This window comes from Equus quagga, chromosome 4, assembly GCF_021613505.1.
Source record: "Equus quagga isolate Etosha38 chromosome 4, UCLA_HA_Equagga_1.0, whole genome shotgun sequence".
Taxonomy (NCBI): domain Eukaryota; kingdom Metazoa; phylum Chordata; class Mammalia; order Perissodactyla; family Equidae; genus Equus; species Equus quagga.
In genome coordinates, this window is record NC_060270.1 from 96,121,337 (window position 1) to 96,148,321 (window position 26,985).

At 34.2% G+C, this 26,985-nt stretch overlaps 1 protein-coding gene across 3 annotated transcripts in view; it reads left to right on the top strand.

Moving 5' to 3' along the window:
• The window catches only part of GALNT13 (polypeptide N-acetylgalactosaminyltransferase 13), a 465,368-nt gene that overhangs the window by 273,300 nt on the left and 165,083 nt on the right, over window positions 1-26,985 (top strand). For all 3 annotated transcript variants that reach the window (XM_046657834.1, XM_046657833.1, XM_046657835.1), the window contains 4 exons: window positions 6,285-6,451; window positions 7,343-7,550; window positions 10,183-10,353; window positions 23,064-23,181. In XM_046657834.1, coding sequence (XP_046513790.1) covers window positions 6,285-6,451; window positions 7,343-7,550; window positions 10,183-10,353; window positions 23,064-23,181 — 664 coding nt within the window. The remainder of the gene's footprint in view (window positions 1-6,284; window positions 6,452-7,342; window positions 7,551-10,182; window positions 10,354-23,063; window positions 23,182-26,985) is intronic.

Sequence of the window (26,985 nt, forward strand, 5' to 3'; positions counted from 1 at the left end):
AGCAGTTTTACTCTGATTTAAGAGATGACAAAACTGAAACTTAGAGAGTTTGTTCACAGATCCAAAGTGGCAAAATTGGGAGATAAACCTAAGTTTTCCAGACACAGAGCTTGCTCTTATGTGTCCAAATAGGAATGACGTTACCTATGTTTGAGGAGAATCTGTTATAACGGAATGACTTGCAGACCAATTTTCTTATATTCTTTCCCTTTCTTATCCCTAGCTTATTTATTTATTTGCCCTGGCTCTAGAAACTTGAAAAACAATAACAACTGAAGATATGAAAAAAATGTAGAAAAACTGGTATTTCTCCACCTCTAATTCAAATTATAACAATGCAGAGCTATGATTAGGAAGTTGATCTGATAACTCATACAATAGTCTGCCTCGTTGAAGTCTTCACACGTCAACCCCTTATTGTTTTGTGACATGCAGAATGCTACATTCTGGAGTGGCAGAGATAAATAAGATTATCCTTCCTTATTCTTTTTAAGAATTCAATGTAAATGTAAATCAACATATAGAAACCCATACAAAATTAAGTGCTTCATTTTACTTGAGGCCCCAAGCTGTTCAATTATTATGAAAGAATCACTTTCCTGTTGCCCAAGTTTTCTTTGCATGGGTGCATTGGAAAGTGATGAAATTTCTCTCTGTGGATATGAATGTTAACGGTTGGGAAACCTAGAAACCACACATAATTCTGCAGGGTTCAGTGCAATTCCCATAGATCTTAAAAATAAGAATAATATAGAGGACTGGTAAGTCTTTATTTTTAATTACCTTTATTAATCTTCTTTGATTGAGGCGGTAAAAGGTAACCACTGACGCGCTGAGCGGCGATCCAAGAGGTCATGCAAACTACAACGTTGGCAGTCACTGTTTGGAGTCCTAAATGGATTGTGTCTCACTAAACCACTGTGTAATTATGCATCCTTTGTGATTTCACATTCTCATCTTATAGTCAATTTTTCTTTCTTTGATGTGGCATGTTGTGTTCAGTAGCTTATCTGAAAATATCAATATGGTTTTGAAAAGAATAAAATCAAATTGTAACAGTCTGTGTTCCCATAACGTGTGCATAGCCAAGAGGAAAGATGGTCAATAGATATACTATCTCACTGTATTTCCACGTTTCAGACATTGGAAACGTGATTCTACCACCATATTCTGTCCAAAGAAGAGCAGCTGGATTTAGTTCTCATATATTTATAAATCAACAGGTGATACACAGAAGACTGGACCAACATTAGTGTACATCCAGATGACAGAAGAGATTATAAATGAAATGAAGAAGACTTTCTGACTCCAGTGCTTACAATTACAGTAAATAGTGTCCTATAAATTTCATCCAATATAAACACGAAAAGGGATATTAACATTATGCATCTTATTTTAAAATGATGTGAGCAAAAAGAGGGTTTTACATATATAAATATATTTTTTAAATCAATGTTTCTGTTAATAACTTTAAGTAACAGTTCTCAACTTTGACTGCACTTTCAAGTCCCCAAGGGAGATTTTCTCCTTTTTTTTTAAATCCCATTACCCAAGGCCACACCTGAGACACCTAAATCAGAATCTCTGTGGATGAAACCCACACATCAATCTCATGGGCTGATTCTAATGTGCAGCCAAGATTAAGAGCCACAGGTATATTACTACAGAATTAAAGGGAAATAAACTTTCACTTTCCTTTCAAGTATTATAGATTTTAGTATGTCATAATATAGTGTAAATATGAAATGCTGCTATGAGAAAGCTTATAATTTTACTGCAATACTAAATTTCAGGAACTTAATTTGAGTAGTGAGCATCAAATATTCCTTCAAAATTGATGAAAATTGCTATTGCAGTCTGCCACTTTTACTGTCAAAGTTAATTACATACACATTGTGCTCCCACAATAATGTCAACTTTTGCCAATCCCATTTAGATGTTTACATAAAAGAAAAGTAATATCTTCATAAGACAGATTGCCAAAAGAGTATTTGGTCCATATGTACATAATTTCAATGAAAACAGATTTTCTGTGCTTAATTTTAATGAAGTGGTCCTAAAGGAAAGGCTATTTTTCTAGTTGGTTTAAAGATAGATGTTTGAGTATATGATTAAGGCATACTTTTAAATAATTTAATGTTTTTTTCTAATTTTTCAGACACGAACAATATCATCTAAAATGTTTGATGTATCATATAATGTGTGGAAGATATCATTACTGTTACTAATATTAAATATGAAATTATTATTTATTACATAGAGTATTGCACTAGCTTTGTGACTTGACACTTGTATTTGAGAAGTGAACATTTGAATTAGTCAACATTGAAAGTCCTTTCCAACTCGAACATTTGGAGATTCTGAGCTGTACTCTGCAGTATAGACCAAGCAATATCTACTACACATTGGAGGTTACCTACTTTAATCTTATTACGTAAAAGATATAAAAGCTGAGGTGGACAGTGGTGAAATTACTCTTGTAATAGCACAAGGAAGAAGTTGTTTGCCCCATGTCAGGGAGAAGAGATTATTAGAAAAGTCCAATCCATTTATTTTAGTATTTACCCCCACCTCCCTCATATAGGTTTCTTGTTTTGTTTTGTTTTTAATTATTTCTGGAAAAATCATTGAGCTAAAAACTCTGCCAGCTTAGATACTAAAGGCATTAAAAAGAAGAAAACTAAACAACACTTTAAGTACATTTTCTTGGCTGAACAAAAAATTATTATATTCACCTGTTTTAAGATGTACACATTTTACATTTTATGTGTCTGAAATCAGGATGGATTTTACAGTCAGTGGTTAGTTACAATCATTGTCTACGGCTGATAGTTGTTATGTAGGCAATATTTCTTAAGCTTGTATGGACTTGGTCGTAGTTATTCACATAGTTACGCTCAACTAAGTTTTGTGCACTGTTCACACCACAAATGCAGAGTTTAACTGTCATTCAGCATTTCTTCAGAAAGATTACAGTATGATTCAGTATTGGAACAAAACGTTATTGTCTGAAAAGAAAGGCAAGGAAAAAGCAGCAAGAATTATAGTTCATATGATGAAGCCAATATTTATTGTTCGAGCGATGACTACAATTCTGTATTTTCCTGTTAATCAACAGCTGACTGATTTATATAGGCTTGCTTCTTATCATGTCAACCAGGGACCAGCAGTGTCAGCATCATCAGGGATCTTATTAGAGTTGCAGAACCTTGGGCCCATCCCAGATCTACTGAATCAGAATCTGCATTTTATCAACATCCCTGACGTAATTCCTGTGCATCTTAAAGTTTGAAGATCACACCTTCATAGTACCAAGGAAGATACCCACAGATGATGGGGCTCTTTTATATTTTGTTACTGAGACGTGCTAAATGTATGCCTCTCATATGTTAAGCAACACAACCTAAAGCTGGAGAAAGCTCCTTAGAGTAGATGAAGGGAACTTCAAAGCAACAAGAAACTTGTTTGACTGATTCATAAGCAAGCATGAAAATATTGATAGAAATCTATGTCCAAATAAGTCCAAATAAGCTTTATAAGCTCTAGTTAGATATTAAATAGATTCTAGTGATAAGAAGCATTATGCTATAGTTTATTTGACAACATTTTTTTCTTTCTCAATGGTACATAAAATCATGGTGTGTATTACTAGAGATGAAACAATAACTTTGATAAAATATAGCCAATGATACCAATTCAGTGTATCACAGACCCACTAGAAACCATGAAAATAATAACTCTTGTTCATATATATTTATGCACTTAAGATAACTGGGGGTAAGCTGACATAGAAAGTGATTAATTTGTAAAGCTTAAGAATTACTCTGTAAATTATTTTATTATTATACAAAGTTTTCTTTGCTAAATAACTGTTTACATAGGAAGAATTCATAAAAATATTAGCCACATTTTATCTTTATGCTACATTAAATAATGACAGAGTGGAAATTTTCTCTAAGTAAACATAATAGCTACATTAATACTAAATTAGTTCATTATAACTTTGTCACATAAAATGAATTTAAAATTAACATGTGTGAGTGAATTTTTTTAACCACAAAAATAAAGCATGATAGAAATAGTTTAAGAAGCTGGATCTAAATATCTGCTTTTTGGGTGGTATTTGAAGTGATTTATCTAAATTAATATCTTGAACATTTTTTATTTGTTGACATTTAGTGTAACATACAAAACACTTTAATTTAAAAGAAATCCCTTTTTTTCCAAATGATACTGAATTGGCTTCATAGACTGTTATCCATGGGTTAAACCAGTAGTTGTTGACTGTTGGACTGTTTTCAGACTGTTTTTCCAACTTTACTTCTTTATTGATGATGATGATGATCTTCACCATACTTTTTGCTTAGCATGTAAAGGTGATGGGATGTTTTGATGAGGCAGAAGAATGGAGGTTTGAGGAAAACTGGCAAGAACCTTTCCAAATTATCAAAATGGCTTTCTAAGTTCATTCAGTGATGAGCTGACTGGAGATGCAAGTCAAAGAATATGAGGCATATGGAAACCATTTGAATGTTGCCACAAGAAGGAGAAGAAATGACTATGAATCAAGCTACTTTTCTACTTTTTCCTCCTATGTGTTAATTTTCTTTTTTTTTCCTCTGGGAAAGATTTTCCATGAGCTAGCATCTGTTGCCAGTGTTCCCCTCTTTTTTTTTTTCCTCCCTAAATCCCCAGTACATAGTAGTATATTCTAATTGTAGGTCCTTCTAGTTCTTCTATGTGAGCCGCCAACACAGCATGGCTACTTAAGACAAGTGGTATAGTTCCATGCCAGAGAACTGAACCTGGGCCACCAAAGTGGAGCGTGTCGAACTTTAACCACTAGGCCATCAGGGCTGGCTCTACACAATATCTTAAAAGTATGGATGCTTAGTGAATGTTTTTCAAATAAATAAATGCTGAAAAAAATGTCATAGTTCAGGTATTTGTACATTCTTACCTGAATAGATTAGATACTTTAGACGGTTTTAAAAGATGATTAAAATCTCAACAGGCACACAATCAGTATTTGTTTTACTGTATGCCTTCATCTCCCACATTTTATTGGGTTTTTTTCACTTACCTGTGAAGGAGACTAATTTTAATGATGCTAATTTTGTGTCATGTTTAAGGTTGTTCATGAGTGGCAAGAAGTATCTGGTTCATTTTATTTTATGGAACGACTTTAGTTCTCTAGCTCTTCAGAATATTTTACATGAGAAAATAACCTAAAGTGAACCAACTTCCTGTCCTGCTCTGGGTACCCAGTGACATTTTTTTAATGTTCTGTAATCGTGATGATTTAAAATTACATGACGGAAATGTGTGAATGTTGACAAGCTGATGGGGTAAGGACCATTTGCAGGTTGAACTGGGATGACCACCTAGAGCACGACGCCTATTGTTTATCCAAATGTACCTTTTCAGATTGATTGCTTCAAAAGTAAAGTCTGGGCTTCTTTGGATTTTTAAGCAAAAATAAAAGTTTTTCTCACAACATCAAGTTCTAAATGTAGAAGATTCTAGTGTGGGCCATTACTAGTCAGTGTGCTCCAAAGACCAGCAGCATCTGAATCACCTGGAACTTTTTTAGAAATGCAGGATCTCAGGCTGCATTTTGACAAATCCCTAGGTGACTGCTATGCACGTTAAAGTTTGGGAAGTACTGGTAGCCTATTCCCTTTCCTGTCTCTGAGTTTGATTATGTAGCACTAATTAAGAATCTGCAAAATGCTTCCTAACCCCTGAACCTTTCCTTCAAAGTTGACGTGGTTTATAGCATTTTCAAACAGAATGGAAATCAGGCATGACTAGATTTTAGAAAAGAAAAATAATCTGAGTTTTACATGCTTCAAAACCCTGTGGACATATGTCTTTTTATGTTCTTCTGACTTTTTGAGTTATACAATGATTGTTTTTTTCTAAACAAAGAATAAAATTATATCCACTAAACAAATTCATCCATCCCTGTTGTACCTGGTCTTCTATTGATAGTCTCAGAGTGTAATTTTAGCTTTCTTAGACTTGTGGAAATCATGCTGCTTTATTTAACTCCTGCAGGAGTTAAAATAAAATATTAGTAATTATGCACATTTAATTTTCAAAATGCCTAGTGATTACTCACAGCATTTACAAAAAGGAAAATGATTTTGGATAATCATAAAATGTTTTTTTAGGAAAGGGCTTTCAAGTCTAAAGTTATGTTATTATGGTTATTTTTTATTGCAATGATCAGAATGAAAAGTGAATTTCTTAACATATCCCTCTGCTTTCCTCTTTTCCAGATGCAAGACAAAGGTCTACCCTGATGAACTTCCAAACACAAGTGTAGTCATTGTGTTTCATAATGAAGCATGGAGCACACTCCTTAGAACTGTTTACAGTGTTATAAATCGTTCCCCACACTATCTACTCTCTGAGGTCATCTTGGTAGATGATGCCAGTGAAAGAGGTATAAATATTTTTCTTGTATATATTTTTAAAATTAAAATAACTTTATTATAGTCAAAAAGATAGCTGGGCGATGATGTATAGTTTCCTTATAATTATACTAACCCTGAAACCACCTATCAAATTTTCATCAATAGACCTAGTCAATGCCAATTCTAGCAACAAGTAACTAGTTTTCAGTTTCTCACGTGATTCCACATGGCTCTTACTAACCGAAGAAATCAGCCAAAATGATTCTCACAAGAGTTTCTTTGGAGGCCAGCCGGGTGGCGTAATGCTTAAGTTTGCATGCTCCACTTCGGCAGCCCGGGGTTTGCAGGTTTGGATCCCAGGCATGGACCTAGCACCGCTTGTCAAGCCATGCTGTGGTGGGATCTCACATAAGATAGAGGAAGATTGGCTCAGTTGTTAGCTCAGCAACAATCTTCCCCTAGCAAAAGGAGGAAGATTGGCAACAGATATTAGCTCAGGGTCAATCTTCTTCACACGCACACACACAAAGTTTTTCTTTTTTTTCCAACTTGATCATATTATTGAGCATGTATGTGACTTTGTGGCTACTTGTCATTTTTTTTCTTTTAGTTCAGATAAACACAAAATAACTTATAATTGAGGAGTCTGCATTTGCTAATGTGGCCATTTCCAAATTAGAGTCTGGTATATTAACTTCCTATTTTATCCTTATCCTTGTCAGCCAAGTGACAGAGTCATAATGAACTGTACATTAATTTACTGATGAAATCTCTATATCTTTATTTCACCTAACGCAGAAAATGTTGACAGGAGTTGGCCACCGTTCCTGTGTGTTGAATTTCCAAATGGGCAGTAGTATCTCTGCTATGTCTTAAAACAGTTTCAAAACTTTCTTATAAATTCTTATTGCGTGTTACAGATTTTCTCAAGTTGACATTAGAGAATTATGTGAAAAATTTAGAAGTGCCAGTAAAAATTATTAGAATGGAAGAGCGCTCTGGGTTGATACGCGCCCGCCTTCGAGGAGCAGCTGCTTCAAAAGGGCAGGTCATAACTTTTCTCGATGCACACTGTGAGTGCACTTTAGGATGGCTGGAGCCCTTGCTGGCAAGAATAAAGGAAGACAGGTAAGAGCTCATGTGTTATGTCTGCCTGGATTGTGACTGAACCTGTTAGGACTGGTCCAGCTTTTCATCAAAATGTCTCTTCCAAGTTGCTATTTTCAGAAGGTTTATTTCCTAGCTTTCAAAAAAGCAGTTCCCTCCCTTGTTTAATAAAGACCTTGGCTTATTTATGCTGAAAACATGAATATTTGATCAAGAAATAGTCACACAATTCAAATGGTAAAAATGTGTTGAATATTCATTTTTTGGGTGAAAGAAATCAGTCCAATGTGAAATAGTACAGTATTTTATAAAATATTTTCAAAGCACCTTACTGTATCCTCACTAGGTAATGTAGGGAATGTAGATGTTCTTACCTGTAGCTAATCATAGGGAGGATTAAAAAGGTTGAGTAGTTTGCCTTAGTTATTGGAAGGGATGGGAACAATTCAGTTCTCGCTCACAGACTAGTCTTCTCTCTACTAGGTCACTTTGCCCTTATGCAAAGTGTAGTTCAAAAGTACCTTGAGGATCTTAAAAATAAATACGCACACTCACACATGCACTGAAATGAAGTCACGATCAAAAAAATGATAGAGAACACAGCTATAAGAATAAGTTTAATAATTTAAACAATATTGCCACTTTGTACATACAAATTGTGAAATCTGAAAAATTCAATACTACTTTATAGAAATTAAGAATCTTCATAGATATTTGCAACTCTTTCTGATGATGATGCTATGAAGTACAAGCTTTTTTTGTGAATAAGCATTGATGGTAAATGAGTATAATCCCTAAGCACCTAATGAGGACAATGGACATTAAATGCTATCTGATATAACAACAAAGTGTTGCAAAACACCTTGCATAGTCATTTCACCTATAGTAGAAAGATCTTTCTAGAATTGAAGTTTTTAATTAAGCATCCAAGACAGGGGCTACTTAGTATGAGCTACTCCAGGTACATCACATAAACGGCAGGATTTGGTACTTGCCAGGAAGATGGATGGAGGCTGTCAGTAAAATGAACCACAGCAGTTGAAGAAAGCAGCAGGAACCTTTTAGTCAACCAAGTGTAGTACATGGCCAATAACCTTTTCCCACTCTGTGTGTTGTACAGTACCCACAGGAGGGTAAGACTGACAAAGTAAAACGAGCTTGGAATATCTTAAATGCATTTTCTGGCAACTTTTCGAACATTATGCTGCTTTTTTAAACGTGTGTTTCATATTCAATTTAGTGAGTTTTTAATATAATGTTTCAATATGGTCATGCATAGGTCATTTATTTTTGAATCTAACAATGTATTGTGATTGTACTTGCATATAATGAACTCTAATGTCTTGTCCTGCTTGTAAGTTCTAAAGTTGCCATAACTAGATAATAAAGTTCTGTTGAGGGTTGTTAGATCTAATTTCATCTCCCTACAAATAAATCATTAAGTTTAATGAAGAAAGAGAGAAAGATACTGCTTTTCTAGGGACTGGAGTCACCAAGAAGCTTTTCCAAGGATAGACGAATCATATTGATTTCAGAGAACTCTTGGCTTTGGCCGATTGTGTGGAATATTAGACCCAATTGAAAATGGGAATTGGTAATACCACTATTACAAAACCAGAATGAATAATGGACATTTCTGTGCTTTTTCACATCTGTGAGTGATTCAAAAGCATATTCATATATTTATCTTCTACCAAATATGAAAAAACAAGCTCTGCTCTTTGGAATTAGCTACAACCAATACAATCTTGGGTAGACCTGAACATTTAGTGTGGAGATGGTAGAAGGTTGATACCGTAATAAAACATCTAAGCTGGGAGTAGGGGAGGAGTGGAGAAGGCACAGCATGGACTATAAGAGTACTTAATGATTTCCCATAGTGAAAATTTTCTTACCCTAAAAAGTTACCTTCAAGAACACCAAATCTCCTGGTTCTTCCTCTTACTTTAAGAAAAAATGGGTCATGGGGTAAAACATCAGAAACTGAAGTTGCTTATCTTTCCCCATCTTAAAATGTGCAGATTGTTACTGTAAACTCTTAAGTCTAGGATAGTTCACTCAGAAATTGTTGTGACCCTGATATCTTTCATAGGAAACATTTACTTATACGATACATCTTGATTTTATTATTGCTGTTTATTGATTTTTATTTGTTTTTCCTAGTAGGTATTTTCTCCATGAACATTTTCTCAGAACTCTCTCTTTAAACTGACCTATCCTCTTTGAGACAAACTACCAGATCTAATTTGCCATCATCCATTCTCCACTCCCTACGTGCTAGTGCTTTGCAGTGGGCTACAGCTAAAATAATGCATAATCTCAAAGCAGCTTACTAATCATGCTGTGGATGGAGATTTTGTGAAAAATAGACCATATTCATCCTGCTGAGTTAGTACTTAGAATGCATTTGGAAATCAGCTTTAAGATTAATTAGTATATTTGATTAGATTACGCATGATAGTATAAAGTAGACTGTAAGAAAGATGTAGCAAAAGGAAATAATTCCGTAGAGAAAAAGGATAAAATGAAAATAAAGACATATTAAAGTCACAAAATAATTAAATTTCAACGTATCGGCTATATTGAGCTTGAAGAAGCTAATGTAATATTTGAATTATTATTTATACATAAACTGGTTTTAATTTTCCTGCAGGAAAACTGTTGTATGCCCCATCATTGATGTGATTAGTGATGATACTTTTGAATATATGGCTGGGTCAGACATGACTTATGGGGGTTTTAACTGGAAACTGAATTTCCGTTGGTATCCTGTTCCCCAGAGAGAAATGGATAGGAGGAAAGGAGACAGAACACTACCTGTCAGGTATGTAGATCATATCTTCCAAAGGATAACATGTGTATTCCTAAAATAATTAAGGAGTATTACAAATTTGTATTCTTATCTTTAAGCCTTTTGAAGTGATATACTTTTTATTCATATGCACATATGTATTGTCATCTTTTACATGATTATCTAAGAATGGTAACATTAAATCTAGTTTAAATTAGCACAGATAAATTTAAGTATTGACAGAAGCGCCAAATTTCTTTTGAAAATTTGTGTATTCTTAGATTCATAGTATATTTATTATGAATTTTCTATGTGACAGATGTGTGCTAGCCTTGACATTTCAGATAGATGCATATCTTAGCTAAATGTATATGCTTTATAATAGAGGTATTCTCAAAATTGGAATAACCAAAAATGTTTTGGTAAATATTCTAAATTTACCAACCTTAAAGAACTATCTTCCTTATAGATACAAAAGAAAGATTTATCTGGAAAATTTTAATATATTAACAATTATGAAGGAATTATTATTTGTTCTAAATTTTTAAAATAGGTACTTACTTCAAAATATTTATTCATAAGGTATATGTGTGCCCTTAACACAAAATAAAAAACATCATATGCATCTTTAGTTGTCTAGATAAGCATTACCCACTTTATTAACATAAAGTTATCACCTTCTTACTTTACCGTATTATTGTGTACCTCTTACCTGCAACCAAAAATTGACTTTCTGAACAAAAGCAGTACTTTGGGGAGGGAGTTGAATTTGGCAAATCATCATTTATTAGGAACAATAGAGAAATACCCTAACACTGTAAAACACCTAACCCATTGTCTAAACAAGAAAGTCTCCTAACCTACTGAGGGAACGACTTAGCCATTGTCAAGAATAATTATATAATGAATTAATTAAAACTAAAAATTGGCTAATGGAAGAGAACAGCTCTAATTGTTTGTTATTGAACAATTAAATGTTGAAGCTGCTAACCCTCTTAGGGAGATAACACTACATCAAAGAGAAAAATAAAATGTGGCTGCAAACAGTTGCATAAAAAGTGAAATTATGATGTCAATATTTCAAGTTTAATTTAGTAGTCCTTAAATCTCGCTGTAATCTTCGCATTCACCAAGTCTTGTTGATCTTTGCCTTTAACAACTTGAGGAAGTACAGTGCTTCATATTACCATTATTTATGAGAATTCCTGTTTTCCCAGATCATGGTTTCATTTAGTGTTAGCTGATTTTTAAGCTTCGGATCGCAAGTGAAAACTGTCAAAGTACTTGACTAATACACTCAAATACAGATAATGTGTTTGTTCATTTGAAAATGAAATTTGAAAGAATGTGTGTTTGTACTCCTTGTTTTTTTTAAACGTTGGCAAAAGATATGCTTGATTTAACTTTATTTTCTCACAGACTCACAAAGTAGATAATTAAGAGATAGCCAACATTCATAGTAAGAAATTACTGATCTTATTCATAAAAGTAAAGATCTATATAGAAATTGGCCATTATTTCTCATCTTTTCTTAACTAAAACAAAAGATGAAATATCCAACTTGCTATACTTTAACCACAGTTATGTGGTTTTATTGTAGTAATGTGGAGAGCTGATAAAATCTAAGTATATTTTATTTGTTTGCCTCAGTAACTCCACAGTATTTCACTTTCTAAAATGCTGAGGGAGCTGGAACAAGAGAAACAGAGGAACCTCAGTCTTTGCTGAAGTTTCTTGATTTTTATGGCAAAAGGTTAATTAATTCACTGGCTGTTATAACAGCCTGAAGGTAATTTTCATTAGCTTAGCCGTAATATGAACTTTCTTTGTTCTTGTAATCTGTTACTTGAAGATCATTTTTCTCACATTCATACAAACAGATAAATCATTCTAGGTGCAAAAGACACATTTTTTTCCCTACTTGATTAACAGAATTTTGAATAGCTAAAGTGATTAAAATGAGGTTGAAATTTTAGTTTTCTTAGCAAAATGCTTCATTTAAAATGTCAGTTTTGACAGAACTTTCTAGTGACTATAATTGGCTAGTCATCCTTTAGAAATACAATCATGCATCTGCATATATAGAGAATCAACTTGAACTTGTGACCTAACCTTACTTATACCACACTTAAAGTAAAGTTTATAATAATTATGTTCATTATTCTATTGTCGATCTCTGGGCTTTGATATTTTCATTTTGATAATAAATCGAACTTGTGAAATACTTGGTATTTGTGAAATTATGAATATAGAATAATAGCACCTAAAATCTTGAACATTTAGTTTTTCTTAATCAGTAAACTCTGCTTGACATTCTCGTAGTCAAATTATATGACTTTTCAGGAATATCTCAATTATATGTACAACAATAGAGTAATCAAATTGTTAAACCAGAGGTCATAAAACCAGGAGCTTGTGTGTTAAATATGCTCTGTAGATGTGTATTATTCAGCCTGCATAGCATTTTGCATTTTAAATTACTGACATTTTAAAAATGAGATGTTTTAAATAAAAATCTGGATTTCCAACTATTCTTGAGAAGTCAGATCTTGCTACAATGGTCCAGTATTCCTACTTGGCACCATCAGGTGGAGTTAAGTAGAAGCTGCCCACATAGAAATGACATGAAAGTTTAGCCCAACCCCCCAACTCCTTTTTTTGTGTGTCTCTGACCCTGAGGCTGAGAATCGGTTGGCCTTTGTCATTGTTCTTGCACTTGGGGAAGTATTTCTCTGTATCTCTGTCCCAATCAAAGGTGAGAGAAATATGCTTATTGTAAGTAATCAACTTTACGTATTAACTTTATTTGCCTGGCTGTAATCTTTTAAAGCTACTGCCTGGGAAATGGCTGAGTTTGAAACTCATCAAACGCATTAGCCCTGTATAAATGTGCATATACGTTACCTAATGGAATAGGCAACTAGTAGCGTAAGCTGTTAGTGCTGATAATCTCCCAAATCATTTAATTCGTTTGTGGGTATATTATGGATTTACTCTAATGTATATAACTTTTAAGTTGATTTAGTTGAGGCTATTGAATTGAGTTTGATTCCATATGCAAATACACACGCGTATACACTGTTGAGCATTGTGCTAGATTCTGCACATACAAAGATGAATAAGTCAATCTCTGCTCTAAAGTTTCTGACTGAGAGTAGCCATACATCTGCTGGATGAGAGAAAGAGGCCAGCATAAACAGCCAGAGTGTGGATACACAGGAGTTAAATGATGTCAGCTGCTCAAGTGGTATGTGCTTCTGGAAAAGCACCTAGCTTTAATTTCATTGATTGCTTTAGTCTCTTAATTATGTCCTGTAAGTAACCCTCAATAAACAGTTATAAAAAAATGACTTTCTACTTTAATCTCTCACTGATTAAAATAGATTTGTTTATTAAAAATCTACTGGTTATTTATCAAGTCTATCTAACTTTATCTACCCTTTATATCTTAGCTTATGGACTCTTTTACATTTAGTCATTATTAATATTCTTAATATGACTTCCTTTATTCTTACTTGGAGAACCCTGTTCAGCATCTTCCTAAAGTAAAACAGAAGAGTTTTAAACTTTCTTCTAATCCTTGCTATCATAATAAATCAAACATAAATGTAATTATGAGTTTTTCTTCATGACACATTTTACTTACTTTGCTATCCCCTTTTATTAACATTTGTCTGATCTCACACATTTATTTTTCTCTCAATTCAAATTAGCAATTTATAAAGAAGATCAAATAAATAACATTAGTAATAACATCTCAGATTATAATTATTATGGCTCACTGTGAAAAACTCATAGAATGTATATATTATATTATTTCCTGCATCCTTCTAGTATCGTATCATAGAAGAAGCATTGAAGCTGACTTTGGAGGATCTGGGTGTTATTTCAAGCTCCTCCAACTGGGAAATTACCTGGTCTTCTCAACTATAAAATGAAAAATTATTCTCCCTGCCTTGCTTAACTTGCAAAGTGCTATAAAATATTAAATGGGAAATGTATTTGAAGGGAGTTATTTTAATTTTATTTCTGATGATGTAAGTAACATATATGCATTGCAAAATAAGTGTGACATGTACCTAAAAGTATAAAGAAGCAGAACACAACTGAGGCACGTCTTTTAGTATTTTGTTATATTTTCTTTCAGAGCATTTCTTTCCAGATGCATTTCTCCACAATTTAAAAGTTGATATATCATGAATATTTTCCTATGCTATTAGATTTTTTCACAAGTTAAAATTTTCTTTCTTTTTGAGGAAGACTGGCCCTGAGCTAACATTCATGCCCATCTTCCTCTACTTTATATGTGGGACGCCTGCCACAGCATGGCTTGACAAGCAGTGTGTAGGTCCGCACCTGAGACCAGCAAAACCAGGTCCACCAAAACGGAATGTGTGAACTTAATTGCTACGCAACCAGTGTGGCCCACAAGTTAAAATTTTAATGTCTGCTAATATCTCAATTATTTACTTAATTCTTCTGTTTTTTATAATCTAAAGTCAACTGAGTTTGTTTACAGTTTATTTTTTGCCAATTATGTCTTCTGATCACAGTTTTTGCATATAATGTTGTCTTTTAGAATTGTGCAAACAATATGAAATTTTTTATAATGTTCTTGGTACCTTCTGCCAGTTTGATTTCCCCCCAAAAAAACTCATCACTGACTCCAATTTATAATTCCCCCAGTAAGTTTAATGAATTAAAAACACATATTATTCTGTAAAATGTTCTACAAATATAAGACATTTCTTATTACTTAATAGCAACTAATAATATATTTCTTAATTTTCATCTATCAGATCTTCTCTATTAGGTTTTTTTCAGTCCAATGAAAATCTGCTTCTAAAGTGGAGCAAAGAAGCAGAGAGAGATACTCTCAAAGACTTTGAGGCACTTCTTTACAATAGGAGATACTAAAGCAACAGTACAGGGAAAGGTCAAGGTTGTGAATAGAACAAAGACTTGGAAAGAAAGAGTTGAACTCTGGAATGTTCAGCTATTCAATATTCCTGCCTACTCATGTTAAAATCTAATATATTTTGATTTTGAGAGAAAAGGAAAACTCCCAGCTCAGATGGAATCTGTGAATCTATATTCTTTGGAGGAAATAGTATGTTTATATTACTTCCTAATGGTTTAGGGAACAATTTACAAGACTTTCCTGGCAGTCTGTTGAGATGAGAAGAGGGCAGAGGTAATACAAAAAGTTTTCAGAGTGATGAATTAAATATCACACTTATATACTGAGTAATTTGATCACATTAACCCAAACATTTTAAAACATCTCATTCCAGCTGGTCCCATTGTTGATTTTGACCTCTCTTAAGTATGAAATAGAGGTCAAAGGAAAGGTTAAAATTTGCACTGGGGCCAGCCTGGTGGTGCAGTGGTTAAGTTTGCACATTCTGCTTCAGCGGCCTGGGGTTCACCAGTTCCAATCCTAGGTGCGAACCTACCCACCACTTGTCAAGCCATGCGGTGGCAGGCATCCCACGTATCAAGTAGAGGAAGATGGGCACAGATGTTAGCTCAGGGCCAGTCTTCCTCAGCAAAAAGAGGAGGATTAGTGGCGGATGCTAGCTCAGGGCTGGTCTTCCTCAAAAAAAAAAAAAAAAATTTGCACCAACTGCCCTACATCCTCTTGAAGCTTAGAGTTTTATAAGGTTGTGAGGATTGTGAAAAAAGGATTAAAGAAAAAGGACAAAATAACCTTTCCTTTTTTGGCAATATAGGTCTTTAAGCACAGGTTAAAGCATTTGATTCCAATATTTGTTGGTAAATTGGTTCTTTGACAGAAAAACATGCCATTTGCCCATACTAAGCAGAAGTTTAATTTTCTTCTTACCCTTTAAAAATAGCTTTGAAACTGTTTGTGTTCCATAGACTCTACAGGCTTTGAGTAAGCTTCCTTGCTCAGACCCTAAGCCAGCATGAACTCTTAAAGTAACAGTTTCTTGTCTACAAAAAAACTGCATCTTCTCACTCAAACATATGTTCGAATGAGTGCCATGGTGCACAGTATTCCACTAAACTTCCCAGTTTTTCTCTGTAAAAACCTTTAATTACATTCAACATTTGATTATTCATCCTTCTAATAAAAGGATTGCTGTGCTTTTGCTTCCTTTCTCTTTCTTCCGCTTTCTATATTGAGTACAGAGGACAGAATAAGGAAGGAAGGAGAGAAACTCTTGGCATCTATTTTCCTTTGGTTTCTAAAACTGCAAAATGGTTAACCAAATGAAGCCATTTTATTTTAAGGTCTTAAAAAATCAAAATTATGTGAATATTTCAGGTATTCATGCCTCACATTTGTATAAATAATGAAATGTTTATGTGTATTATTTCTCTTTATTATGGTTTATAATATATGAGAAATTTTATTACTACAGAGCTAAACTCTAACAGACTAGATATTGTCTTATTTGACCATTGCAAATAACAGTTTTTGAGCTATAGTCCCTCAAATCTCTCAATTTTTTTCCCCAGAGATCCTGGTTGTTTGGCAAATAAGATTAAATAGAATCCTCATATATCAAAGAAAAAATTAGTAAGCAGGGATGATGTTTCAATAACTTTGAAAGAAACTGCTTTGAAGAGCAATGCTAAAATTCACAGGAAAATGTGGTGCATAAATTTGGAACTTCAAATCAGGAAAAGTGTATTTCTAATTAGCTACCTCAACTCCTCTGCTGTATAAGTTAGATGGATAAATTGAGAGATGACTAATTAATAGATGATTAGCTAGATAGAAAAATAGATAGATAAAAATTTTCTTAACTAGGCCACTAACTACTGGGAGGTCCTTGAACAAGTCATTTAAACATGTTGTAAATAAATTTGGTTGACCAAATCTGTAGGGATTTTAAAGCATAAAATATTACAATTCTATTAAAATTAATTAGACTCTGAACACGATAAAAATAAAGCTGATTATAATCTTGGTAAACACAGATGTTTTCCTCTTCCTTATTAAAATTAATATTTAAAATGTATAGGGGCCAGCCTGGTGGTGCAGCAATTATGTTTGCACATTCCACTTCAGCAGCCTGGGGTTTGCTGGTTTGGATCCCAGGTGCAGACCTACACACCAATTGTCAAGCCATGCTGTGGCAGGCGTCCCACATATAAAGTAGAGGAAGATGGGCACAGATGTTAGCTCAGGGCCAGTCTTCCTCAGCCAGAAAGAGGGGCATTGGTGGCAGATGTTAGCTCAGGATTAATCTTCCTCAAAAAAAACAAAAACAAAAAATTAAAATTAAATAAAATGTATAGTATTTGCTTTATGCTGGTACTATTCTGAGTGCTGCATACATTAACATATATATCCCCATTTTATAGATGATTGAATTGAGCACAGAGTTTACGTGGCTTACTGAAGGTCACACTGTAGGATTGAGTTTTGAAGCCAGTCAGTCTAGATATAAAGTTTATATTCCTAAAAACTAAACTTGGCAGCTTCTCAGAGTCTCCTTATTGTCTACCTAGCTTTTCTACACATGGCGCTTATCCCGGTGTGAAATACAGGCCATGCTGTCTTATTGGTGAAAATGCAGGCATTGCATTTTAGCATTACTGCATAATCAAACGTATTCCATTATGATTTCTTTTGATTTACCAACTTCTGGTGAAAATTTTCAATATTTTTCTATGTCAAATGCTTGCTTGTTTGAAATCCTTTCCTATTCTACATTGTTCCAAAGCTTTCCATCTTTAATTCTAAAATATCAAACTAAATCCCCAAAACCCCTCTAGATGATAAGGTCTTTAGAAAACCTGGAATCAGTGAAGGCATCTTTTTGCTCATCAGTTTAACAGAGGTGAGCAAGGAATTTTTTTTGTAATTTCACAAATAAAATTGCAGGTAATTTTAACTCTCAAAAGATTGTTTTCTGGCTATCGGAATACATTACTCATTTGTTTATTAAATCATTTATTCAATAAATATCTATTAATAGTTTAATACTAATAAATCAATATACTGGCTATACGTATAGAGGTGATAAAATGCATATATAAATAAATGTAATACTCAATAAGAAGTGACAAGTGCTTTGGGGGAGACAGAGAGAGAAAGCCATGGAAGGAAGTAGAAGAGGAAGATTATGTCCAGAGTGGAGGGATTGTATGGAGGGCAGACTGCATGGAATATATACCCTTTGTATTAGCCTAAGAATAGAGCAGGTTTGAACATATAAGAGGAGTTTATAAAGGAAAATCCAAGTGACAAATGAGTGTCACTTGGAACAAATGTACTGAGGTGGGAAAGTGTGAAGCATTTGCTAGTAACAGCTAAACGCTTAGAATACAGGGACGTAATTAAAAGGAGGGGAGGAGCTCATTGGATGGTGCCAGATCACTGATGCCAGGATAAGAAGCTGTAATTTCTTCCTTAAAATAGGTTTTTAAACATCCAGTTAACAGTTTTAGAGGAGTTTTGATTTACAGAATTTAATCTGTCTATGGTTTGTGGAGTAAATTTTGGAAGCAGCAGAATCTAGAAGCAAGAGGATTCCATTAGCAAACAGTTAGAAATAAGAGGACAAAAACTGCATAGTGACCATGATAACAGAGAATGGATAAGAGCCCAAATACTTCTGAAAAAAATAGGAAGTATTTGGGAAATGATTGGATGAGGCACAGAAAAGAAAGGTGCTGAAAGGTTGTTTTCCTCATCTTATGTTACACCTCTGGAAGACAAGAGCAGACATTCAAAGAGAAGCTGTAGGGAAGGGACAGCAAATTCGCAGTTCTCTGTTAGAGACACTGAGCAAAGTCAGAAGGATTTCATTTTAAAGAAAACGTCTGATGAGTAATTGGAGAAGCACAACCAATGCAGAGAGAAGAAGTGAGAAAAGAAAACACAGATTAGGATTCAGCCTCACAGAGGCAACAGTTAAAGGCATATGATGAATGAGCTTTTACAGGTAAAGAGCAGAAAGAGAGAAAAGTGCCACTCAGAGACCCTTCGGAGGACTACATTTTGGGACAAGAGAAGATAATTATTAAATGCAAATCATACAAAACAATATTATAATGGTATATTGTACTTATGTCACAGATGCGAAACTAAGAACTTGACTAAGATCTGACAGCCAACAAGGGGAAGGAAGAAGAAAGGGCATCAATAAGAATGATAAAATGAATAGTTAAATTGGTAGAAGGAAAATCCTCTCTAGAACAATGCAAGTAGTCAGAGGTGAAAAGACCTTCAAGCCCGGAGGCTGAGGAATTGTAAGTGCTTTCAAAGGAAGAAGTTAAGGAAAAGCTATTGAAGTTCAGAATCAATGGGGCCCTTTCAGAAAGAAGTTATTGTAGAGGTGGGAGCAGGATCCCAATTCTGTTTAGAAGGTCAAGAGGAGTTGAGGGAGTATTAGAAAGTATCCTTTCAATAAAGTTTCCAGTGAAGGGTATAGAAGATATATGCCCCTAGTTTAAATGAGCAGTAGGATGGAGTGAAGATGTATTTTAGTTTAGGACAGAACTTAATTGAGCAGTTTTGTAAACTCAGGGGGACAATCTGGAAATCAAAAGCATAAAACATAAATGTAATAGTCAATGAGCAAGTGGCTGAAAAAGTGGTCCGGAAAAAGCTGGCTGAGGGCGAGGGAGTGAATGCTAGCCAGCAATGGTAGGAAAGGAGATATTCTTTCCTCTGAGACAAGAGGAAGAGGTCACGAGAAGATACATACACATACTGAGAAAGCGACTGAGAGAATTTAGATTGTATAATCAAGGGAGTTTGGATTTTATGCCTTGCATTAATCTTGAAAAGAGTCCAAAACTTTTAGAAAAGATTCCATTAAAAATGAGGTAGATGATCAAATAAATATAGATGACAGGATTGTTGGCTATTTGTGGACAAAGCTGAGAGTCAATAACATGGACTTGCAGTATGACCAGTTGACCCCATGTTATTACTTTTTCAATGATTCTCTGGGTTGGAAGAGCAGAAGTGGATGAGAGGAAGGTTTGAGTTTGCCCGGGCACAGATATTTACAAAAAGAGAATTGGATCAGATAAGGCAAAGACAGAGGATGTAGGGTGTTAAGCTAGTTTTGCACGGACATGCCAGAATCTCAGAGAGGAGAGTGGGAGGATGACAGCGAACAATTCCCAAAGAGAGTTATTATGTGAGAATATGGAGTAGCTAAGGAACCAGGATCACCAGGGAAGGATGAAAAGTAACTTCCATAGGATTGAAATGAGAGGGGCTATAAAATAGAAAGTTGTGTTCAGAGAGGCAGATTTCAGTGTTCAACATCTTGGAGATGAAGTAGTTCCAAATGATTTTGAAATCCAAAATGAGGGAGTGTGTAGGGGGAGCTAAAATTAAGTGAGGGATACTTAGGACTTTTGTTTGAAGGATTAACATCAACAACAACAACAGATGTATCACCTGACTGTATTAACCATTTATTATGTGCCAGGCACTGTGCTGTGTGCTTTCCTTTTTTCAACTCCATTCATCTTCACCTACTTACTGTGTGGTGGGTAGTGTTCACAGCCATGGGGCTGATTATTTTTCCCCCAACAAAATTGGTTGAATTGGCTGGTTGGTTTGACATTGTATAGACACAACTTTAAAAAGCAAATAATCTCAGCTAATTCAACTATAATCATGGTTTTTAATTTTCTTGGCACCCTGAACACAAAGTCCGCACAGGCATATGTAAATAGTTCATTAGGGACGTTACAAAGCAGTTAACTTAGAATGCAACATGTTGCATAACACTGGCTATGTCAGTAGATATTATTTAAGGCACAGTCTCTAGAGAGAGAGGTAACTTGACATTGCAAATACAAAAAATCTCTCTAGGAGCATCTGTCTTCAGAAAATAGAGGATTTTTTTGAAGAACTGTAATTTTATACAAATTTTTCTTGCTTTTCAAGTGTAAGAGAAACTTTCTTGAATAATTTTGTAGTTCCCTATATAATTTATTTTAGCAATTTATTATACATTTGTCACATATTAATAGGAATTATGATCAACTGTAGGATGAAATTCAATACATGTATTTAAGTGCATTAGTACTTTTATTAGTAAATAGATAAGTGGATAGGCACTCTGAACTGATTGTTAAAAATGTATCACTTATTCTTAAGCACTTGGTTGCGTTATGATAGGATGATTGTAGCAATTTTTGTTCCTCGTTTCTTTAAATTGACTATCCAGTGCTGTAACACCTTCTATAGTTAGTATTGCCATAGAGTTCCAAAACCTCGATCAGGCGAGGGTTGTGGCTACTCCATAATTACCATCTGTTTAGCTTTCTTAGCATTTCTCATTATAACTCAGAAGGTCAATGATACTGTTCATGATAGGAACCCAGCAAGATTAGAAGTAATAAAACAGCTCTGAGACTAAGCGAGGCCCTGCTACCCCAACTGATGGACAGTTAATTACCTGAGTATAAAATGATGAAAGCGCTGGGAGAAATAGGGAACTTTGCAATATGGTGAATATCCCAGTACAATATTACTTGGTGGTTTTTCAGTGAGGTACACTGTTCAATTAGAAGACATGAGCATATCCTGTGGCAGAAGACGATATAATTTCGAGAAAAGCAAAACATTTTGTTCTGTAACAGTTTCAGACTGCTTGGATGAGAATTCCAAATCTAAATTACTAGACCAGTGTTCTCGTCTTTAGCAGCACATTAGTCTCACCTGGGAACTTCACACGATACTGAAGGTCTGGCCCCACCCCAGGCCAATTAAATCTGTATCTGCGGAGAGTGGTATCCAAGCGTTAAAATTATTTTTAAAGCTGCCTCAGGTGCTGCTAATGCGCTACGAAGGTTAAAAACCACTATGCTACAATTAACATTCAAAAATAATCATTGCCAGTATAGATAGGTGCATTTGTGAACAACTAGAATGTTCTTTTTTAGTTTTAATTCTTACTGCTTATATAAAAAGGTTTGTGTAGTTCACACACTAACCATTGACTTAATTAATATTTTTAAATTAATTAATAATTCGGTTAACACATTTGACCTCTTAGTTCCTATAGAGAAATTTTGAATGTGCAAAACAAAAGGCATTTATTCCTAGGAAAAAGTTTTAGAATCTGTGCCAAATGTCCTTCTACACCTCTGAATAGCATGTGGGATTTATGTTTATCCATAGGGTTATGTGATTAATTCTATCATTTTAATTAAGGCAAGAGGAGAATAAACAATTAAATGTAAAGCTCTTATGTTAAAAAATACTTAGATAACTTTTCTTAGGTATTTATTGCCTATAAACATTTTGTAACATTTAATATTTTTCATATGTAAATAAGCTGTAGATCTTTTCATAGAGAAGCCATTTCCACAGATTTTTCAAGAGTTCACATTAAAATGCTTTATAGTTAGGTGACAAAAGATCACAACTGGGAGTTTCATGACGAGTTAATCTCTTTAATTATAGTGCTAAGAGGACTAAATTCTCTTCACGATGTCTTTCAGAAGATTGTAGGTGCCCCAGTCTTAAGTGGCCAGTGTTCCTTCCGTGTATCTATTTGATCGCCTATAAGAAAAACACATACTAATCTAAATTTAGTTTTACAGAAAATGTGAAATAAAATGCTATTTATTAATTTTAAGACCTCTTACATCTTGGCTTTATGTTTCCAGTTTGAGGTTTTTGAGTACTTTTTTTTTATTTAAAATGTCTCAGATATATTTGCTACAGTGTCATTAAACTCCACACATTGTTTTCAAAAGATATTCTTTTCTTTTTTGTTTTTTTCAACTAGGACCCCTACTATGGCTGGTGGCCTATTTTCTATTGACAGAAACTACTTTGAAGAGATAGGAACTTACGATGCAGGAATGGATATCTGGGGTGGAGAGAATCTTGAAATGTCTTTTAGGGTAATTGCATTTTACTTTATTTTTTGATGCTGAACATACTATGCTGTAGCATGCACATATTAGACACAATAATTTACTGTAAAATCTTTTTCTGAAGTGATGCAAATTACTGATCGACTGGTCATTTTAATACTTATTTAGAAGCTTTGCTAAAGTCCTTTTGCATGCAATATTTACTGTTAATTGGGAAATTGCAGGTATTTTAAAGTTTTCAAAGATAATTCTTTTATTCATACTACAAAGACATTAAGGCTTTCAATTTTTTAAATAAAGAAGGGTTTTATTTTTTAAATAAAGCATTACCCTATAAAATCGCTTTGTGTTTTTGAGCTGAAGTTTGGGAGTGTTTATGTTATCTGAATTTGCAAGTTCTGCCTGAAGTTATTATCAAATAACTTTGAGAATGACCTGTGGTCATAGGAATTCTGAATAATTCTGCAAGAAGCATGACTATTATCACAGTCATAGACATTATTGTTTGATGAATTAGTTTGAATAATACAAATTCACTTGTTAAACGACCGTCCAAGTAAGTGAAAATTGAGTTAATCCTTCACATATATGATATTAGGAAGCATATTAATAATTTTAATATTTTATTGTATTCTGAAATTTAAAATATGGACACATAAATTGCCTTGATGCTAAGAAATGATGTGTTGTCATACTGTTTTTTCCTTCAAACAACACATAGTATCATTTTTTAAAGGATTTAAGTTAATAATACTGTTCTTTTTTCCTTCCTAGAATTTATCACTCTATTGTTTTGAGGAAATTATTTGTACAATGAAATTATTAGATTTTAGATATATTTATCTGTGAAATTCAAGAGTTGTACCATTTAATTTCTCATTTAGAAAGCAAAGCTGTTTTTCACTAACATAGTAAAATATTTCTGATGTATACAAAAATGTCAAAATTTGAGAATAAGAATTATTTTTAATTTTTATAATGTGGAATTTAGAGGATCAATTTGAGGATAAGAATTACTTTGAATTTATATACTCTGAAGCAATAGAATGACCTTGTTATACAATTTTTTTTTTTTTTTTTTTTGCCTATAAACCTTCCTTGTAGTCAGGTGTCTAAGAATATCACCAGTTAATAGGATTTTGTTATTCCCATATTTGCTTATATACTTATAGTCTCATGGAACTTGCCCCACAGGACTCAGTATCATACTCAGGAATGTCTTCTTACTATGAGGCCCATAAATACATCTTTTCACCACTTTTGGGGACCCAATCTTGTTACTCGGTATAGTTCTCAACATGAAAAGAATAAGAAATGACAGTTTAAAAAAAAAGAAGGAAAAAGAGAAAGAAGGAAGAGAAAAAAGAAAGGAAAGAAAGATAATTTATTCAAAAGCTCAAAAGCAATTTGCTGTTACCCTTAGATACAATGATGAGAGTATTTATGCATCTGTTAACCTATATCCCTTGGCTATTGCACTGGGATTCCATAAGAAAAAAAGATCAACATAGCAATATTGCCATTATTTGTGATCATATTGCCCATCTTTTTTTCTTCTTTGCTAAAATTCTTATTCACCTCTGTTTTCTCCACCTGTTCGACTTAATTCTCTGCCAATGGATCCCCCTTACTTTCGTTACATAGCTCCCGGATTGGAGGGATGCTCTTTGTCTAACTGATTAAAAGATGTGTTAGAGAGGAATTTAGTGGAATAATGTAATAAACCAGGAGAGTGTGATCAGGAAATGCAACATGGGCATAAATGTAGCAAAAAGGAAGATTTGAGAATGTGGTAGGTGATGCAGCTACCAGGGCACAGAGTGAATGCAACTAGTGGCCGTAAGAATGATCAGATCCCTAGAAGATGACACAGGAGTTTTTCTGTGATTGGTTGTTTGAGATTATTAAGAACTAAAGTTCTCATAGTGACTGTTTTTCAAATGTTTTAAGACATATCATTGTCTTTAGTTTCCATATATTTCAATAGAAGCAAAATATATATTTTGCTTTTTACTTGACTCTTTATTCATGTTTTACTTTCCTTTCCGTGACACAAATATAAGCGTTTGCTTAGTAGTCAGTATCCTAGCTGAGGAAGATATTGAGTAAGAGAAAATCCTGGAATAGTACATTAGCAACAGAATGAGACTTCCCCTTTAGATTAATCCTATGAAAAGATGTGTGACTTAATGAAATGAGAATATGTTGAGGATTTATAATCAGAAGACATGGGTCTAATATCCAACTCAGTCATTATGCAGCAAACACATATGGAGCATATAGTATGTGCTTTACATTTTCCAGATGCTGAGGCTACAAAAATGAATACGGCATGATGCTTTTACTCTCAAAGAACCCATTCCTATGAGAGAGATACAGAGATAGTATTGAAAATAAAATGTAATCATTTCTTTTATAAATTTATGTATGAGGTCTTCTTGTCTTTATCATGTTAGTACAGGCAGATCAGTTAACCTCAACTGTGAAAAGGTGATTATAATAATAATGAAGTTGTTTTTTTGTAGCTCTGGCCTGTGTAGGTTTGAGAATAAGTAAAACAGAGAAATCTTAAGGGCTTTAAAATATGAGGATTCTGGCTGGCCCTAATGAAGTTTAAGCCAATCCAAAGGAATACATTTTTGTGGATTTATTTATAGCTATCACTTGATCTTTGATGCCTAGAGTATTATAAGTACTGACAGACATTTGAAAATTTGATGAAAACTGTAGACCTCCCAAGAAAGATACATCCAGTCCCTTTACACACAATAGATTTGAATATAGTTTCAAAGGGTTGAAGAACCCCTTGAAGTCTCAGGATAAAAATCTTTGGCATATAATAATAATGAATTCTAATATTTATAGAGCGGGTAAGTGCAATAGTGGAGAATTGAATCCCAGAATTCTGAGACCAGTGGCTATGCTGCTTACTACACCACTACCTCCCCATTAAGGTTTATCCCTCCTTAACGTGACAGTCCTAATAATTGATGGTGTTATGAGGAGAGAGGGGAGAAACTAACATGCAAATGTGATCTTCCTCCACAATTCTGAGATGGTTATCTCATCTAGTGATCTTATCTTCCTCTTATAGGCTTTAGCCTCTTATGGCAAATAATATGCGTCCAATAGCAGTGAGAATATCTACAGGTAGACCCTAATGCTCCTGAAAACTTACTCTCAGATATTGCTCTCCATTCCACTACACAACAATCATCAAAATAACGTAAATCCTACCAACTCTGCCTAAACACAAATATATTTTACCGATATTTATTGAGTCCTTACTCAATAGATAGGGAGGATGGAGTAGTGAACAAAACAGACAAATCTGTGTGTTCTTATGGAACTTATGTTTTAGTGAAGGAGACACACAATAAACCAAGAGAAGTAAAATATATTAATATATTAGCGGTAAGTGTTAAAGAGAAAAAGTAAGGAGGAAAGAGGAATATGAAATGGTAGATGTTGGAGGTTGGTAGGGGTTGAAATTTTAGATAAGAAGAACTCAGAAGTGAATATCCATATAAAATAATTGATGGCAGAATGAACTTAGTATAGTGTGAATTTCCCATCAAAACTATCTGCTATCTTGGGGCCAGACTGGTGGCACTGTGGTTAAGTTCGCATGTTCTGGCTTGGCTTCAGCAACAGAAGGGGGCACCTAGGCAGATCCCAGTGGACTCCACGAGTTTAGGAAATGGAGCTGATGTCTGGGGAGACCAAGGCAGCTAGAGTTCGATGGATGGAGTACTGGAGAGGAGAGAGCAGCACAGACAGAGAACACAGGAAATATTGAGTACTGATCAGTGCATATGTGTGAGAAAATGA